Source organism: Aspergillus sclerotioniger (assembly GCF_003184525.1).
Source record: "Aspergillus sclerotioniger CBS 115572 chromosome Unknown BO94scaffold_9, whole genome shotgun sequence".
Lineage (NCBI taxonomy): Eukaryota > Fungi > Ascomycota > Eurotiomycetes > Eurotiales > Aspergillaceae > Aspergillus > Aspergillus sclerotioniger.
In genome coordinates, this window is record NW_020290999.1 from 66,146 (window position 1) to 82,756 (window position 16,611).

The 16,611-nt window shown below is 53.0% G+C and overlaps 8 protein-coding genes across 8 annotated transcripts; 3 read left to right on the plus strand and 5 right to left on the minus strand.

Moving 5' to 3' along the window:
* Positions 1-13: 13 nt before the first annotated feature.
* BO94DRAFT_533438 (isocitrate lyase/PEP mutase family protein) lies at positions 14-1,715 on the minus strand (the record flags this gene model as incomplete). Its single annotated transcript, XM_025611331.1, has 3 exons — positions 1,232-1,715; positions 1,015-1,162; positions 14-891 (listed from the first exon to the last, which is right to left on the minus strand). Coding segments are annotated over exons 1-3 (1,025 nt in total), but the record flags the coding sequence as incomplete, so codon positions are not given.
* Positions 1,716-3,307: 1,592 nt separating this feature from the next.
* On the plus strand, positions 3,308-4,293 carry BO94DRAFT_622759 (YoaK family protein). Its single transcript, XM_025617101.1, has 2 exons — positions 3,308-3,561; positions 3,606-4,293. The coding sequence occupies exons 1-2, from the start codon at positions 3,432-3,434 to the stop codon at positions 4,226-4,228; spliced, it is 753 nt and encodes a 250-aa protein (XP_025469029.1). The 5' UTR covers positions 3,308-3,431; the 3' UTR covers positions 4,229-4,293.
* Positions 4,293-5,219, minus strand: BO94DRAFT_488802 (uncharacterized protein; the record flags this gene model as incomplete). Its single annotated transcript, XM_025609074.1, has 2 exons — positions 5,037-5,219; positions 4,293-4,988 (listed from the first exon to the last, which is right to left on the minus strand). Coding segments are annotated over exons 1-2 (861 nt in total), but the record flags the coding sequence as incomplete, so codon positions are not given.
* Positions 5,220-5,865: 646 nt separating this feature from the next.
* Positions 5,866-7,671, plus strand: BO94DRAFT_564686 (putative aldehyde dehydrogenase; the record flags this gene model as incomplete). The annotated part of the gene is made up of 5 exons (XM_025614446.1): positions 5,866-5,911; positions 5,965-6,421; positions 6,471-6,921; positions 6,948-7,181; positions 7,259-7,671. 5 exons carry the CDS (start codon positions 5,866-5,868, stop codon positions 7,541-7,543), a joined length of 1,473 nt encoding a protein of 490 aa, XP_025469031.1. The 3' UTR covers positions 7,544-7,671.
* A 1,338-nt stretch (positions 7,672-9,009) lies between these two features.
* BO94DRAFT_513231 (pectate lyase family protein) lies at positions 9,010-10,378 on the plus strand. The gene is made up of 5 exons (XM_025609835.1): positions 9,010-9,163; positions 9,209-9,435; positions 9,481-9,566; positions 9,622-9,707; positions 9,764-10,378. The coding sequence occupies exons 1-5, from the start codon at positions 9,062-9,064 to the stop codon at positions 10,226-10,228; spliced, it is 966 nt and encodes a 321-aa protein (XP_025469032.1). The 5' UTR covers positions 9,010-9,061; the 3' UTR covers positions 10,229-10,378.
* A 1,110-nt stretch (positions 10,379-11,488) lies between these two features.
* On the minus strand, positions 11,489-12,917 carry BO94DRAFT_617838 (putative MFS monocarboxylate transporter; the record flags this gene model as incomplete). Its single annotated transcript, XM_025616841.1, has 3 exons — positions 11,489-12,415; positions 12,464-12,701; positions 12,748-12,917. 3 exons carry the CDS (start codon positions 12,915-12,917, stop codon positions 11,501-11,503), a joined length of 1,323 nt encoding a protein of 440 aa, XP_025469033.1. The 3' UTR covers positions 11,489-11,500.
* An 807-nt stretch (positions 12,918-13,724) lies between these two features.
* Positions 13,725-14,741, minus strand: BO94DRAFT_583926 (uncharacterized protein; the record flags this gene model as incomplete). Its single annotated transcript, XM_025615593.1, has 5 exons — positions 13,725-13,910; positions 13,959-14,045; positions 14,117-14,244; positions 14,303-14,466; positions 14,545-14,741. The coding sequence occupies 5 exons, from the start codon at positions 14,739-14,741 to the stop codon at positions 13,725-13,727; spliced, it is 762 nt and encodes a 253-aa protein (XP_025469034.1).
* A 362-nt stretch (positions 14,742-15,103) lies between these two features.
* On the minus strand, positions 15,104-16,520 carry BO94DRAFT_488809 (SGNH/GDSL hydrolase family protein). Its single transcript, XM_025609075.1, has 4 exons — positions 16,425-16,520; positions 15,934-16,370; positions 15,750-15,860; positions 15,104-15,689 (listed from the first exon to the last, which is right to left on the minus strand). Exons 1-4 carry the CDS (start codon positions 16,494-16,496, stop codon positions 15,110-15,112), a joined length of 1,200 nt encoding a protein of 399 aa, XP_025469035.1. The 5' UTR covers positions 16,497-16,520; the 3' UTR covers positions 15,104-15,109.
* Positions 16,521-16,611: the final 91 nt, after the last annotated feature.

Here is a 16,611-nt window from a genome sequence, read left to right on the forward strand (position 1 = left end):
GTAGAGTAAATACCATCGATCAAATCATTCGATTCTTCTTCTCCTTCTTCTTCTTCTGGTGTATATACCGCCATCGCATACAATATGTATAGAAGCCCAAATATCCAAGTAAATCCACACCGCATCAGTCAATCAATTAACCAATCAACCAATCAACCAGATGAATAAAACTAAAACCCCAAACAAACCCTATTGAACCCAAGGTACAGAATAGGGTCTTTTACCCCCTACCCCAAAACCAAACAACCCAAAAAGAAAAAAGGTATTATCTAAACCCCATTCGCAAACCCATCCCCCCCGCCTCCGTATCAATCCTCACCGAATCCATCAACCCACAAACCTCAAACAACTTCTTCGGTCCCATCCCCTCAGGCAACCCCACCACCCCATCCTTCTTCAACCGTTCCAAAGCAGCCGTAATCCCCATATAAGCCGGCGTAATACACGCAAACGAAAAAATCATAATCCTAAAGCCCATTTCCTTCGCCTCCGCGGTCGAAATCACCGGACCCGCACCATTCTCCACCATATTCAGCAACAAAGGCCAGGGCGCTAGGTCCTGGACGCAGCGTCGCGCCATCTCCTTACTGGTGAATCCCTCGAGGAGACCCACGTCGGCGCCAATGTCGCGGGCGGCTTTGAGCCGCTTGATGCATTCGTCGTAGCCGTGTTGTTGGAGCGCGTCGGTGCGTGCGATCAGCACGATGTCGCTGCGGAGTCGGTCTTTGGTGATCTTGGCGGCGCGGATCCGCGTGAGGTATTCGTCCATGCTGACGACGCGTTTTCCGGCCAAGTGGCCGCAGCGCTTGTTGGCGATTTGGTCTTCGATGTGGAAGCCGGCGACTCCGGCTTGGATGTATTGTTGCACGGAACGGGCGACCATTAGGGGGCCTATTTTATTCCTTGTGTGTTAGGTGGGGAGTTGTTTTTGGGGGGAGGAAGGGCTTGGCAGGTGGAGTGGAGTGGAGGTGTGTTGGGAGGAGGGTATGGGAGAGGGTATGGGTATGGGCATACCTCCATATCCGTGGTCCATGTCGGCAATCAAAGGCGGTCCGTAAGGGTCCAGATTCGCAATCATCTCGGCGTTGGTGCGCATGTCGTACAGATGAGCCAGTCCCAGATCGGCGTGGCCTAGACGGGACGCTGTAGTACCGGCTCCGGTCTGTTTTCGTGAGTGATAGTCCGGGGAAGTAGTAGAGAAAGGAAGACATTGGCCTAGGGGGTTACATACCATGTACATGGCCTTGAAGCCCATGTTGATGGCAATCCGAGCAGACAAGCCATCATACACACCCGGACAAACAATCAACTCGTCCGAGTCACGGAGCTGCTTGCGCAGCTTCGATGATCCAGTCACCATTTGCAGGTTAATCACAGGGTCCTGGCGAGCGCCGTTGACCTCGTAGATGCCGTCCTGCTCTACGGTGATGGTGATAGTGTTGGTCATGCTGATGGTGGAGGCAGAGTCCGGGGTATCTACTTTCATGGCGCGAAATGAACAAGAGAAGAGAAGAGAGGAGAGTGGAGAGAAGAGAATGATGGTTGTTGATGAGAAGAAAGACAATGAAGTGGAAGGTAGTAACCGGTTTATATAGATTCATCGGGACAATATCAGTCCGCTCAATCAATACTATTACCTCAGAAGATCTCCTCTCCGTATGCACCCCCCCTCTCCGGAACTGGATTGCAACTCAAGCCCTTGGCCGAGAATCATCATCGACCCCCCCCCCCCCCCCCCGGTGAACCATTGCCATTCAATTTTCTTGGCCACCATCCCAGCCGAGACGGCCATCGACGCCATCGGCCAACTATGATTTGTGCCTGTGACAAGTCGAAAAATGTCCGAATGCAATGCAGCAGGGGCGTAGATAAGCTCCCCCCCCTCTTTGATTTTCCTTCACTGAATGGCTAGCAGGCTGGCTGACTGGCTGGATCGCCACTGTAAAAAGAGGAGTTTCAGATAGCCGCGACAGGATTGTCTAGGAAGTTACCTTATCCGGTGGTAATAAGGGATGCAGTTCGGACGTACTTTGGCCATGCAGACCACAGCGGCTGGATGAGACGTGTCACTGAGATAGGGTGGCACACGAGCACGAGTTCCTCGTTAGTCGTAACGCAAACTGCATGTCAGACGCTTCCTGAGCACGCACGGGGCCCGTTGTTCTTCACACTAGGGCAGAGGGGGAGGGGGGTTCAGCCGAAGCAGGAGTCCTCCGGTGGCCTCCAGCTGGGCAGCAGCCTGCCTCGGCATGATTGGCGCTTGGCCGGGAAACAGATCTGCACCGATAGACTGCCAGGGCTCGGCTGATGCGCCGGAAGTTAAACGGCATCCCACTCAAGAGAGAAAAACCCACCCTCGACGTAACCCGGAGGACGGGGATTCTGGCACGCTGAATGGCGGAGAAACCGGAGCGCATTGGCATGGCCGCTTATCGTTGATGAGGTAAGAGAGGGGGTGGATGAGTGGATGGTTGAGATAGCAGCACAACCAACCGACGGCAAACCCGATGGGCCAGGCCAGCTGCACTGCGGACTCTCATCGCCGACATTAAGTGCGTCCTCGCTGCAGAGCCAAGTATCTTGGCGCCCTGGGGAAAGCTGATAGTCTTGGGTCCAGCCCCGCGGGTCTTGTTGCCTGCCAGCGCCTACTGCCTAGTGTCTGGATCTGGGGGGGGGGGGGAAACATGGCCTATTCCAGAGATGGGTGAGTCTTATCCTCCGGTGACTGTGTTGTGATCATTCAACTGTGTAACGGGAGGAAGGATTTCGGACCCGGCTGGACGGTCCCGCATGGTGAAACGGACGACGCGGGCCCGACAGCACTACGGGTCTTAGAGAGGCCGATCCCATGCAGAGAGGAAAATAACAGCCGCGATTATTGAGGACAAGGTCTTGGAGACTTGGAAAATGATGGAGAGGAGTAGGTCTGGAGCAGGATAGGGATGGCCAGTCAAGGGGGGGGAAGGAGAGACGCAAATCAACCGATTGGCTGGCGGGGGAAGGGAGGACAGAAGAGTCCGAGAGAGAGACAGAGAGAGCGCCAGAGAACAGCAGACTGCAATGCAAGTGTTCCGAGGGGGACCGACTAGTGTGGCGCGGAGGGCGTCTAGTGAAGGGCTAGTTGGCATAGGGCATCCATCCCCAAGCCCTCCAAGGCCGAGCGCGGCTCCGGATTCGTCCGGCTTGGCCTGGCTGGGCGATCGGTGGGCGAGTTGGGGGTTGATCGGTCGGGCCCCCAGCCATGGCCCCGTCGCTGAGGTCTTAAAGGCTGACGGGCTCTTCTTCTGCAGCCCGTCCGTTCTTTTGACCCGAGGCCGTTCCTGTTGTTGGCTTTGCTGACCCTGACCCTGTTGTGAACTCTTCCGCCCGCAACCCTATCTCATTCCCCCAACCCTACCTCATCCCTCCCAACCCTATCCTCCTCGTGAAGAATGTCCGATACCAAAGGTGCCAGCCCTGTGGTCACCTATGTTCGGGCAGAGATCAACACCAAATATGCCGACCTGCTGTTGCTGGCCTGCTGCTTCTGCTCCGGCTTGCTGGACAGTACCATGTTCAATGGTGAGTCTCCATCCTCTTTCTTGATAAACTCCCACTGACTTGCATAGAATACAACACTTTCGTCTCCATGCAGACTGGAAACACCATCTTCTTGGGATTGGGCGCCTCCAAGCAGGACACCCGAGAGTATGACTGGGCTCGGTCCTTGACCGCCATCGTTTGCTACGCCCTCGGTAGCTTCATCTTCTCGCGCATCAACGGCTATCTCGGCCCTAAACGTCGCGGCACTCTCGTCACGGCCTTCCTGCTGCAGGTCGTCCTGATCATCATTGCCGCCGCTCTCATCCAGAGTCACGTCATCACTGGCGATCTGGCCGACGCTCACGCCGCGCATTACATCACCCACTGGGACCAGGAGGCCGTCATTGTGCTGCTGAGCATGCAGTCGGCCGGCCAGACGGTCGCCAGTCGCGTGCTGGGCTATAACGAAGTGCCGACCGTGGTCATCACCAGCCTGCTGTGCGATCTGATGATGGACCCGAAGGTGTTCATGCTGCGCAACGAGAAGCGCGACCGTCGCATTGCAGCCTTTGTGCTGACTCTGGTGGGTGCCATTGCAGGTGGCTGGATCAGCCGAGCCACCGGCAATGTCTGGCCGGCGCTGTGGATCATCGCAGGTCTCAAGTTCTTCATGGCCGTTGCTCTCTCCTTCTGGCACGTCAAGTAGATAGATCTTGTTCTTCTCGTTTCTCATATAGATCTCGTTGCTCAATCCATGCACTTTCCTATGCCACCCACACATTCTCCGGCGCATAGTTCTCCGGCACCCACGAGGCCCGGAAGTAGCGTTCCAGCACGACGCCCTCGTAGGTCTGATCATCCACGCAATAATCGCCCCCGGTCGGTCCGATATGTGTGCAGTGCACGTCCGGGTTATATCGGACCATGTTGTCGTGCACCTCGCGACACAGCAACGTGTTCCGACCCATCTCGTACGGCTGGCCGAATCGGATTTGCTGCGTGAGGAACACATAGCATGCGTCTTCCGAGGTATATTGTCTATTCTGTCCTATGCAGTACTTTTCGTGTGTCTGACAGATTGTTCGCGCAAACAGATCAGCTACTCGCGATTCAATTTCGGTTGGATCCGAGGTGTTGAATTTCCGCCCGGCGGCTTGCATGATCTGGGTGAAGAGCAAATCCAGCCACCGGAACACGGCGTCGTATTGTGTTACTTGGCCGGCAGAGTTGAACTGGAACCAGGCTGTGATGACGCCCGGGATGATGAGATCAAACGTGCTGATATTGAAGGTGATCACGGTGGTGGAGGCCGCGGTGTCCTGGGTGGCCGCAAATTGGGTGATGTTGTAGGCAATGGGGACGCCAAAGATTCCCGGGTGGGTGGGCTGCGAGAACAGCCCGAAGATATACTCATTATTGAGGTCGCGGTTGCTAAAGGTGCGTGTGACGTCCACGCGGCCTTGAACCTGCTATTTTCAGTGACAATACTACATGCAAGGGGTATGGAAAGGTACATTGTCAGCGAAGATGGAGGTGTCGTTGGGGCTGATGTGAGCGGTGTTGGCTGGGTAGAGGAAATTGTCCCAGAAGTGGGTGGTGAGGGACCAGAGCTGGTTGAAGGTGTAGCTGGCAGGAGTGGCCCCGATGAGGGGGAGGAAGATTAGGCAGAGAAGATGCATGGTGAATCTTCTGACTAGGACAGACTGTGCTTTATGGCCGCTAGAGCAATCAAGACGGGGTTTTGTCGGTGACCGATGCAGATGGCCAACACTAGATATAGTTGGCGTGGACGAGTGACAAGGTCCTCATGCAGCAGCTAGGCATCAGGATACATCCCGGTCGATGCTGCATTAGCTACTAGCTTAGCTATGTTGGGCCATGCACGTTGCAGCTTGATCAGATGCTATTGGAATTGCCAGATGAGAGGAAGTCTGCCGGATGAGAATCGAGCAGCTGATATGTCTGCATGCGTAGTCATCGCCGTCACAGTTGAGGGGAAGCTGCGAAACGTGAGACCCACCAATAATAGGCTGCAATAATAGTCATCTCACGCAGCCATGCGCATTGCTGACCGGCTGAAGGATGCCCCGATACGCCCTATAGGGCCGGTTGCTGTGCCACGCTCAGCCACGCTGATTCCATTCCGAGGTGTTCCCGATACCGTAGCTGATAGCAGATTTCTATGCCCTTCATCCATCATCCCCGCACATCACCTCGGAACAATTCCGGTCACGGAATACCCCCGGAATGCCTCAACCCTACTTTTATATATCCGTAGAGCTGCACTGGCTCACGATTCACTTCAGCAAATAAACCACCAGAAACCACTTTCACAGAGACAAAATGACGACTGTCACTCTCACCGGCGCTAAAGGCCGCACAATCCAAGGTTCCCCCTCACTCCCCAGACCCACTCCACTCCCACTAACCCGTACCCCTCAGTGCCCACCACTCTTTTCATCAACAACGAATTCCTCCCCGCTTCCACCCCCTCCTTCACACTCACCATCGAGAACCCCTCGACCGGCACTCCCCTCGCGACCATCTTCTCCGCCAGCCCCTCCGATGTCGACCACGCCGTCGCCTGCGCCACCCGCGCCCTGCCGGCATGGAAAGCCACTCCCGGCGCCATCCGCGGGACGCTCCTCCACAAACTCGCCGATCTAATCGAACGCGACACCGAGGACTTTGCCTCCCTCGAAGCCCTAGAAGGCGGCATCCTCTACACCGACAGCAAAAACATCAACGTCCCCCAAGCCGTCTCCACACTGCGGTACTTCGCCGGCTGGGCAGATAAAATCGACGGCAAGACACTTCACCTCCCTGACGGCGGAGTGGGGTATACCTTCCAGGAGCCATTGGGTGTTTGTGCTGCCATCGTCCCTTGGAATGCGCCTTTGTATGCCCCCCATCCCAAATAGCGCACAAATACCTAATAAAATAAACAGAATGATCACCATCTGGAAACTCGCCCCCGCCTTAACAACCGGCAACGCCCTCCTCATCAAACCCTCCGAACTCACCCCCCTCTACGCACTCAAACTCGCCCAGTTAGTCCGCGAAGCCGGCTTCCCACCCGGCCTGATCGCTATTCTCCCCGGCGATGGAATCACCACGGGCCACGCGCTCTCCTCGCATCCGCTGATTCGCAAAATCTCCTTCACGGGGTCGACGCTCGCTGGTCGCGCCATCATGAAAGCCGCTGCCGCTAGTAATCTGAAACAAGTTGCATTGGAACTAGGCGGGAAGGGGCCCTCGATTGTTTTTTCCGATTGTGATTTGAATAATGCGCTGCTGTGGACGCGGATCGGGATTACCGCGAATAACGGACAGATTTGTGCGGCAGGGTCGAGGGTGTATGTGCAGCGGGGTATCTATGAGAGGTTTTTGGAGGAGTATGTCAGGTTGGCGAGGGAGGGGGAGAGGGGTTGGTGGTGGGGGATGCGTTGGAGGAGGGGACGACCAAGGGGCCTGTGGCGAGTCGGATGCAGTTGGAGAAGATCTTAGGGTTTGTGAAGGAGGGGAAGAAGGGAGGGGCCAGGTTGTTGTTTGGGGGGGAGAGGGTGGGTGAGATGGGGTATTTTGTCCAGAATACGGCGTTTGCGGATGTTGGGCAGGAGGAGAGGATTATGAGGGAGGAGGTTTTTGGGCCGGTGGTGGTGAGATTATCCCTCTTTCTTTTGGTTATCTGGTGTTGAGGGTTGGGGAGAGGAAGGGATTGCTAACGGTTTGGCAGTGTATCGCGCCATTTGATACAGAAGAGGAGGCCATTGCATTGGCGAATGACTCGGCACATGGATTAAGTGCAGCTGTGTTCACGAATGACATCAATTGCGCCCATCGCGTCACGGCAGGTATCGAGTCCGGTCAGGTCACGGTCAATGCGTGGTCGATGTTGGCGGCAAATGCGCCGTTTGGCGGCGTCAAGGAGAGCGGGTTTGGGCGGGAATTGGGCGAGGAGGCCCTGGAGGGATGGACGACCTTGAAGACGGTCAAGTATAATATTCTGCCGAAGCTGTAGCTGCCTACATAGACCAGGGATTTAGATGGAACAGCTTGCTTACAGTGTCTTTCTCGACATCGGGATAGCTGAGATTAGGGTTGCGATGACCTTGTCGAGCCAATGCATGAATACCTCATTTATTAATCAGATGCATAAAAGGGATAGACATGAAATAGATATGAGACCATTTGGACAAGAGCTCGGCATATCGGCCGCCCGGAAGTTGCAATACTCTGCCTGAGACATCCTGTTGGCGCCATTCATTAGAACATCAAATCTGCATTGAATATGAGATAAGTGGTCGCTTTCTATCACAACTGATCACATATACTTACCACCTGCACGACTGTCAGAACCCAAACGATCGTTCAAGGTCTACCATCGGGGCATCGAAATACTCGCCCCCTTAGTTTCCAGAGAAATGTTACATTTACCACTGATCCTGCGAAGCAGGTAATCAGAATCCCCCCCAGCAATTCGAGAGTCTCTGACAACCCTTCATCACAACCGCCAAGCTCACTAACAAACCGCGGTATCCGGGGCTAGACCACGCGCACGGATCCTGTCGGCGCTTGGGACCGCTCTAGGTGGAGATGGAACTCCAAGAGAAAACCAAGAGACTCGAACCTCTGGCAGAGCAGACATCCGTACGGTCCGATAAACCGCACCCAAACCGGTAGCAAGAAGGAGTGGCTGAAACGGCGCCATTCACCGGTGGGTTGCCGAGAGTCATCGCTTCTTGGCTTTGTTCTTCGATGGATGACTCCTGATTCATGGGATGAAGGATTGAGCACATTATGAATCATCCTCAGTGTTTGCTTCGCGTGTTTCAAGGGTTTCCGGATATGCCGATAGGATGCCTCACTCGAGTCATCCACTTATGTCAGTTATGCCTGATGCATCGAGGATTGAATAATAAGAGTTTTGATGTTCGGTGGTTATCTAAACCCATGTCATATACCAATCCTTTGTGAAGGAGCCTTTGTGAGGATTGACCTTGGCTGAGCCAGATATAAATTATTTGCGACATCCCTTATGTCAATTCCACTTGATTCCTCAAGAGCAGTCAAGTGCCAAGCATGCTCCAGTTGTTCCTGAACCCTAAGTAGACAGTTGCACGGCCGGTCCACAACACAGCCACGATGGACCCAAACATCCGCTCTCTTGGCACCTCACTGAAACGCCAGTTCCCTTGGTGGAAGCCTCTCGGTCCCAGTTATATTCCACGCTTTCTGGATAAACTCTTGGCTTTACTCACGGTTCCTCCGTGAAGCCATCCGACTGGTGCGGTCCGCTCCAGTTGCGAGACGTTGACCGGGACCTTGGCAGTCCGCTTTCATCTGCACATACCTTTTCATGCTGGATGATACTATCCAGCCAAGCATGGAGCCAGTCCTGAGGTTGCTGTGATTAATCTGGCATGATGCTGCCATCGTCGATATAAAGCGCCCTCTTCCTCCCAAGAATATCCCTGCATCAAGCCTCTCATTCTTTCTTTTTGTCTATCCAACTACCTTTCATTCATTCTTCATCAAAATGACCAACTTCAAGTGGATTCTTGCAGTGGCCGGCCTCCTGTCTGGACAGGTTCTGGCTGCTCCTACTGCCACCGTGGCTAAGCGCGCCACTGTCAGCGATGTACGTCCCCTGCCATCCTCCCACTGAACCTACTGACACACGCAGGCTGCCTTCGGCTACGCCAGTTTGAACGGCGGCACCACCGGTGGATCCGGTGGTACTACCACGACTGTCTCATCCTATGCTGCTTTCACCTCGGCTGTCTCCGGCGATGACGCCAAGGTTGTCTACGTCGACGGCACCATCAAGAAGGCCGCCGACCAGGTGAAGGTGGGCAGCAACACCTCCATCATCGGCAAGGATGCCAACGCCATCCTCGAGGGATTCGGACTGTAAGTCACACCTCCCTCCCTACCGAACGTACCTAACAAACACAGCCTCATCAAGAAGAAGGAAAACGTCATCATCCGCAACCTGGGTGTCTCCAAGGTTCTTGCTGACAATGGCGATGCCATTGGCGTTCGTACGTCCATCCCCCAAGCACCCCCTACCACCCCCCAACCTAACAACCCTAATAGAATACTCCAACAACGTCTGGATCGACCACTGCGATGTCTCCTCCGACCGTGACCACGACAAGGACTACTACGACGGTCTCATCGATGTATGCCCCCCACCTCCCCCCTTTCCCTAACCATCCCAACTAACCACCCCAACCAGATCACCCACGGCTCCGACTACGTCACCGTCTCCAACACCTTCATCCACGACCACTGGAAGGCCTCCCTGATCGGCCACTCCGACAGCAACGAGTCCCAAGATAGCGGCCACCTCACCGTCACCTACGCCAACAACTACTGGTACAACGTCAACTCTCGCGGCCCGTCTTTCCGTTTCGGTACCGGCCACATCTACAACAGCTACTACCTGGATGTCAGCGATGCCATCAACACCCGTGATGGCGCCCAGCTGCTCGTCGAGTCCAACCAGTTCGTTGACTCCAAGAAGGCGCTTTACTCTACCAAGTCCGGTTATGCCGTCTCGAAGGATAATGACTTTGGTGGTGCCAAGAACAATGCCGACGAGGGGACTCTTACTTCCATGCCTTATGACTACACCCTTTTGGGTTCGGCCAATGTGGAGGCTGCTGTTGTTGGTACTGCTGGTCAGACTCTTACTTTCTAAGCGTGCCATGAGTAGTATTGTTTGGCATGCCATCCCGAGAACCAACTACAAGACAAACCCACACTCCCAGTAGTGTGATACAGTGTCTTGGACAGGGAAAGGCTATTAGGCCTATCAAGTACATAGCTTGAATCCAATATACCAACCAATCACTCACTCACTATTCCTATGTAGACCATTCAAATCACCACTTCCATCCTAGCTACACAATAATATACCCCCATCCCCATTCCCTCCGACCAAATCCAATTGGAACATCTTCCATATCTCCGGTACCTTCACCTAGTATCCAATAATCCAAACCAACCACATACATCTAACCCACTAAATATCCTAAACCCCCAAAATAAGTAAACAATCCCCTCCCCTTCCCTTCCCTACTATGATGTAATCGGATCACAATCGGACAAACCCGGAACGAACCTGAACCTTGAACCTCGGCAAGATCACATCCCAAGTATCAGTATCATGCATGACGCACCCACCTATCTACCCCTGCAAACAAACCCCCAACCCCCATGTTGCATATGAGTGGGTAAAGATAGACAATCCCTCTCTACATGCCCCGTCCGCCCTACCGCCCCCCATCCCTACGCACAAAAAGCCAAGAAATGCTTATTTATCCGTTCCTAAAAGGCTTGATCTTGTTTTTCGATATTTTTCCCGGTTCAACTCCCTATTAGTTAAATGTTATCTAATAAATGTTACCGCTATGTATTCATTACTTCATTCATTTTCTGTTATTGGATGTATGGATGGATGTGTGGATATAGGTGGGGGGAAACCATCGGGTGAGATAGGAAGAAGTATTGGGTATATTTATTTTGTTTGGGGTGGGTGATGTAGGTATTACATATTGCTTATTCCATATCATATACTCTGTGGTGTGTAGTGTGTAGTGTAGATCGATATCTCGGGTTCGGGGATGGATGGATGGATGGACGGATGGGTGTGAATCTTGTTTTGGGTTGATAATCATGTAGATATCGGATAGGTATATCCTTGATGTACATGGTATGAAAGTATAAAGTAAGTAGGTATTGGGTGGATGAGAGAAATGCAAGTGTACCACTCAACTCCGAGGTAATATACTAAGGTTTAGGATAGGGGAAAAGGAAAGTTTAGCCGGTAGCGTTATATCTCGATATGGGATAACCTGCGATAAGAGCATGCAAGTACTTTAACATGCAGATGTAGTGCGAGGGACGTGCGTGGTTCTGCATCCCCGATGCTTACTTATTTACCTATACTCCGTAGGTAGTAAGTAATATGCTAATCACTATTCTTCCCCGACATCTCCCGATCATACTTCACCACACACAGCATCGGCCACACCTGCAAGACAACCGCCCCCACCATCATGCATGCCGCGAATATCTGTGCCCGGAGAAAGTCCGCCGTGACGAGATCCACCAACGCGCCGGCGACAGGCGTCCCCACCAACGATCCGACGGAACTGATCCCCCACATCATGCCCATTCTCGTGCCGAGGAAGTCAGCATCGGGACAAAACGCCTTGTGGGCGACGATGGATGTCGGCGCGGTGACCAGCACCCCGCTTACAAACCCCCAGTAGCAGGCCCAGACGATGAATCCGGCCGTGTTGGTCGTGGCGATCCAGGTGAACATGGCTAGTGCGGCGGCGGCGACGCAGGTGATTAGGATGAAGATGGGTTTGATGCGGGCGCCGACGAGATAGGGGACGGTGCGGCCGAATGCGGATGCCCCGTTGGTGATGGAGACCAGGTAGAAGGAGAGGCTGGTGGGGGTGTGCAGGGCGGAGCGGGCGTAGGTGGCGATGTAGAAGATGGGGACGTAGTAGGCGAGCATGACGCAGGTCATGGAGACTGATAAGAGCATGAAGGGGAGGTGAGTTAGGGCTTTCCATTCGATGAGACTTCGGCTGCGGGTTTGTTTGCCCGGTCGTCGGCAGAGAACGGTGCAGGTAATCAGGGCAAGGAATAGGTTGATGAAGGCGATGCAGCGGACACTCCAGGCGAAGTTGATGACTGGTTGTAGTTGACGGAACATGATGGGGAAGATGACACTGCCGACGCTGGATCCGATGGAAGCGCAGCCGATTGCAATCGGACGTTTGGTGGTGAAGTGTGAGGATATCACCACCATGGCGGGGATGTAGGTGATGCCGCCACCCATGCCGACACAAAAGCCTTGTGCAAGGAGAACCTATAGGAGTTAGATCGGTAGGCTTTATGTTCAAAGATGGGGGATTACCTGGTAGTACTCGGTCGCAAGGCTGAGCATCATCATGCCAAACACCACCAGCACCGAGCCGCAGATGATCAGCGGGCGAAGGTATCCCGAGTCAACCAACGGCCCGGTCACCATGCCGACCATTACGATCAGTGTGGCTTGGATGCTGCCAATCCAGGAGATCGTCGAGGGTGATTCTCCCGGGAGGAGCACCGTTTGGTAGAATTCCTGAAAGGCGCCATAGCAGCTGATCAAGCCCCTGCCAGGGTAAGTATGTGTTGCAGCGAGGTATGGAGTGGACGTACCAGGAGTTCACAAATACACAAAAACCTGCTAGCACACTGAGCCAACCCTCCAGCCCTCCCTCCGGCATCGGCCTTTGCTCGGCCGTAACCTCGGCTGTTGGCGAGTGTTCATCATGTTCGTTGGATACTTTGTCCTCGGAATGCGACACACCCTCATTTTGTATACCCATACTGTTTGCTATCTATTTCTAGTCTATAATGCTTTCTGAAATCAACATCGAAAGGAAGAAAAAAGAGGTGAATGGCAGTCAACGGAAAGGCGGAAATCTGGGGATAAGCTCGGGTAAGGGTTGCTACCCCAACTTTCGGTTCCCCGCAACGGCAAGTGCTGCCATGTGGGGTTGGAGTCGAGACCAATATCATGAATCCCTGGATCCTTGTGATCCTTCTTTGTTGGGTGCTATGTTTGGCCAATCTGTCTGGAGGGTGAGATCATGATGGCTAAGGCTTTTACCGAACTCGGGATGACACAGCGGATAAGGGGATAGCCGAATCATCTTCCAGACTAGTTGGAGCTCAATAAAAAAGGGAGTGGCTTTTGATTATAACGTATGTACCTATGACAGTCGAAGCAATGTCCATTGCGTAGGTATTATTCGAACCGCTGTGCGGGCTGGGGTAGGCACACGCTAAAAGGTAAGCTAGCTTATACAGGCCGATTTGAATGTCAGTGCCTCATGTATACTAACAGACACGATGAATGTAACCTAAAGCTCTGGTAGGGCTGTGTATTTGTGAGCAGAAGCTTGCAGATGGAAGAGGGTTGGCCGATGGACGAAGTAATAATTTGGGTAATAGAGTGAAGAATGATATCAACGAAGCGACCTTATTCCTTCCCCAAATTCATCTCGAAGTACAAGTAGACAAGGTCTGTATTGTAGCCTGGCCTTAAATCTTCGACGTGATTTACGTTAAAGTCGTGAGATTTCAAATAAACAGAATTTCAGCACCCAAGTCAATTACCCTGATCATCAGCCCTACTCATCTCCCGCAGCTCTCAACCCCATCCTCTCCAACGCATTCCTCGCCTGAAACTGCAAACTCTCCAATTCCAAATACAGATACTCCCCCTTGTCTCTTCCATCCGGAAGATGTCCCCCGAAAACCTCACCCCAGGTGACTTTCAACCTATCCGCCACTGCCTCATCAGCCGGAAAAATCACCTAATCCTCGTCAGCCATTACCCAACACATCCACTCATCCATACATACCTCTCTCTGCCTCACAACCGTCTCCCAAACATTAACCTCATCTCGAACCCAAACCTCCACCACACCTTCCACCTCATCATTACCCTCCTTAGGGCAGACCAACACAAAACCAGCACAACATTCACATACTCCCGTCCCCCAAGCAACCAAATCCTCACATTCTCTCTAACCCTCTCGTAGGTTTCCGCCCAGGTCGATTCGATCACGAATGACGGGAGGGGTTTATCGCGAGGTCGTAGTTGGAGGTCTGATGTGCCTCTGGAGAATTCGTATGGTGCGGAGAAACCTTTTCTACTTTATGTATAGTTAGTTTGGTTTAGCTAGGTATTGGGAAGGGGACGTACATATATTACTTTCGAATGCCAGCTGCTTAAATTCCATCCTCGTCATGATTTGTTCGTCCATCCAGTCGAAGGTTTGTTCGTTTATCCAGGAATGTTGGATGGCGAGGAGGGGGGGACGGAAGATACGGAGATGTAGTGTGGTGGTTAGGGAGTTGTATGTTATTCTGGGGTGGTTAGTTGAGGTTGGTAGGTAGGTAGGTGGGAGGGGAATCGGGGGGTGGGGGGGGGGTAATAGGGAATACTTTGTGTTGAGGGATTCGGCGATTTCGTTTTCAGAGAGGGCGTCGGCGAGGTGGGAACCCATGGTTGGGGGTATGCAGGAGTAGGTAATTTCTGTTGGCTCGGTGACTTGGGTTAGGTCGTGAAGGAGGGTTGAGAGGATGGTGGAGAGGGTGTCGGATGTGGTGGTGGTGTGGGTGATGTAGATGGTGTTGGACATGTTGGTCGAAGATAGATGCTTGGGTGTTTATAGATGAGCGGAGTGGGAATATACGAGGATGGGAGTAAGTAGATATACCGACGAAGAAGAATGAAATGATGAGATAGGAGTGATGTGATGTGTGAGTCAGAAGCGTCAAGGTGAGGCATACTGTGATATCACTGCATTATGCGAACAAATATGACTTGACTTACCAACTAAATTAGGCTCTGCTTACGGCGGCTGTGACATGCTTGAGAAGATCTCTCAATTGGCGCTTGGAGGTAGTAATTATGGCTGTAGAACCTCCTTCTCATCATACAGCTTGAATATTCAAAAGCCCATCCCACTACATAGACCACAGCTAAACTTCATTCATGACAACACCCCTACTCCACAAACAAATCCACCGGAAACCCCCTCGCCATAGCCTCATACCCTCTCGGATTCAAATGCAGATGATCCCCTGAATCATACTCACTCTTCAACACACTCCCATCCGTATCACTCCTGACCATCGCATCAAAGTCCACTATCCCATCAAACCCCCCACTATCCCTGATCCACCCATTCACCCTCTGTCTCGTCCTCTCCCTCTCAGGATCCGAATACGTCTGCACAACAGTTGCATTCTCCGGCGTTCCAAACGGCGTGATCGTCGCCCCGAATACCTTTATCCCCGCGGCATGTAACCTCGTCACTATTTGTTGATAAGCGCGGATGATCCTGTCTCCGGTGATGTGTTGAGTATAGGAATCGTTAGACGCGGTGCCGATATCGTTTACTCCCTCGAAGACTATGGTGTGAGTTACGGCAGAATGAGCGAGGACGTCCCGGTCGATCCGGGAAAGGAGGTTAGGTCCGAGACCGTCGTGGAGGATACGATTTCCGCCGGCGGCTTGGTTGAGGAGGGAAATATATTTTGTGGTTGTGTTTTGATGAAGGACAGGGAGGAGGAGGTCGGGCCAGCTGTTTCATTATCAGTACTACTATCTGGGATGTTTTGGGGACAAGGATGGGGGGAGGTACCGATTATTCTCGTTCGTGTCACTCCCTCTTCCGTCAGTGATACTGTCGCCTAGGATGGCGCAGCTGTGATAGGGAAGTGGGAGGAGGGCTTCGATGGCGGATATGAAGTACCTGTTCCATCCAAACCCATCATATCCTCCATTAGTCATGATCTTTAAGTGTGGGTTGAGGAAGAGAGGTATACCAATGCTCAACATCCGCCAGGTCAGTCTCGGTCAATTCTTCCGCGCCAACCATCTCGCCAAATGTCATCCACGAGGTTGTACGACTTCCCGGATGCGAGGTAATCGCTTCCCCTGTCTGTCCTGTTGCGAGATATATGTCCACTGTGAGGGTGGTCTTCGCGCCCTGTGGTAGTGTGATTGGGTCCGTGACGGCCAGGCTACCTGGCGGAATAAGAATCGAGGATTCCCCGTCGAAGGAGAGTGGGGTGATGGTGTCAGGGATTATGGTGGAGCTCCCAAGGGTATTGTTTGGGGGGATGGCTATGCTGACAGTTGTTATGGGGAGGTCGGTGGTCCCGAAGGCGTTGGAGAGACGGAGGCGGATGGTCGACGCCGGTTGCGTCAGGCGGAGGGTTTGACGGAGAGTTGTGTTGGGGAAGATGGAGGGGGTGGAGTTCTACCAATAATGAATCAGTGGATGTGCTGGGGGCAATTGTGGATGGATGGATACAAAAGGTGCTGGAGGCAGATTGGCAGATTCTGTCAGTTGGGGCATCGCTGTCCAGATGTCGACCCAGTGCATAGATGAGGTTTCAGGTGAGATGGATATTGCACTCGATAGAGTGGTGAAAAGGAGGAGTGCGGTGCAAATACTGCGCGCCATGGTAACTCTCGGCCGCATGGCATCGGTACATTCA

Coding starts and splice junctions, on each gene's coding strand:
- BO94DRAFT_622759 (XM_025617101.1), top strand. CDS start 3,432: ATGTCCGATACCAAAGGTGCCAGCCCTGTGGTCACCTATGTTCGGGCA. Junction 3,562..3,605: donor GGACAGTACCATGTTCAATG/GTGAGTCTCCAT, acceptor CACTGACTTGCA/TAGAATACAACACTTTCGTC.
- BO94DRAFT_513231 (XM_025609835.1), top strand. CDS start 9,062: ATGACCAACTTCAAGTGGATTCTTGCAGTGGCCGGCCTCCTGTCTGGA. Junction 9,164..9,208: donor AGCGCGCCACTGTCAGCGAT/GTACGTCCCCTG, acceptor TGACACACGCAG/GCTGCCTTCGGCTACGCCAG. Junction 9,567..9,621: donor TGGCGATGCCATTGGCGTTC/GTACGTCCATCC, acceptor CAACCCTAATAG/AATACTCCAACAACGTCTGG.
- BO94DRAFT_488809 (XM_025609075.1), bottom strand. CDS start 16,496: ATGCACTGGGTCGACATCTGGACAGCGATGCCCCAACTGACAGAATCT. Junction 15,861..15,933: donor CTGGCGGATGTTGAGCATTG/GTATACCTCTCT, acceptor TGGATGGAACAG/GTACTTCATATCCGCCATCG. Junction 15,690..15,749: donor GACACGAACGAGAATAATCG/GTACCTCCCCCC, acceptor ATAATGAAACAG/CTGGCCCGACCTCCTCCTCC.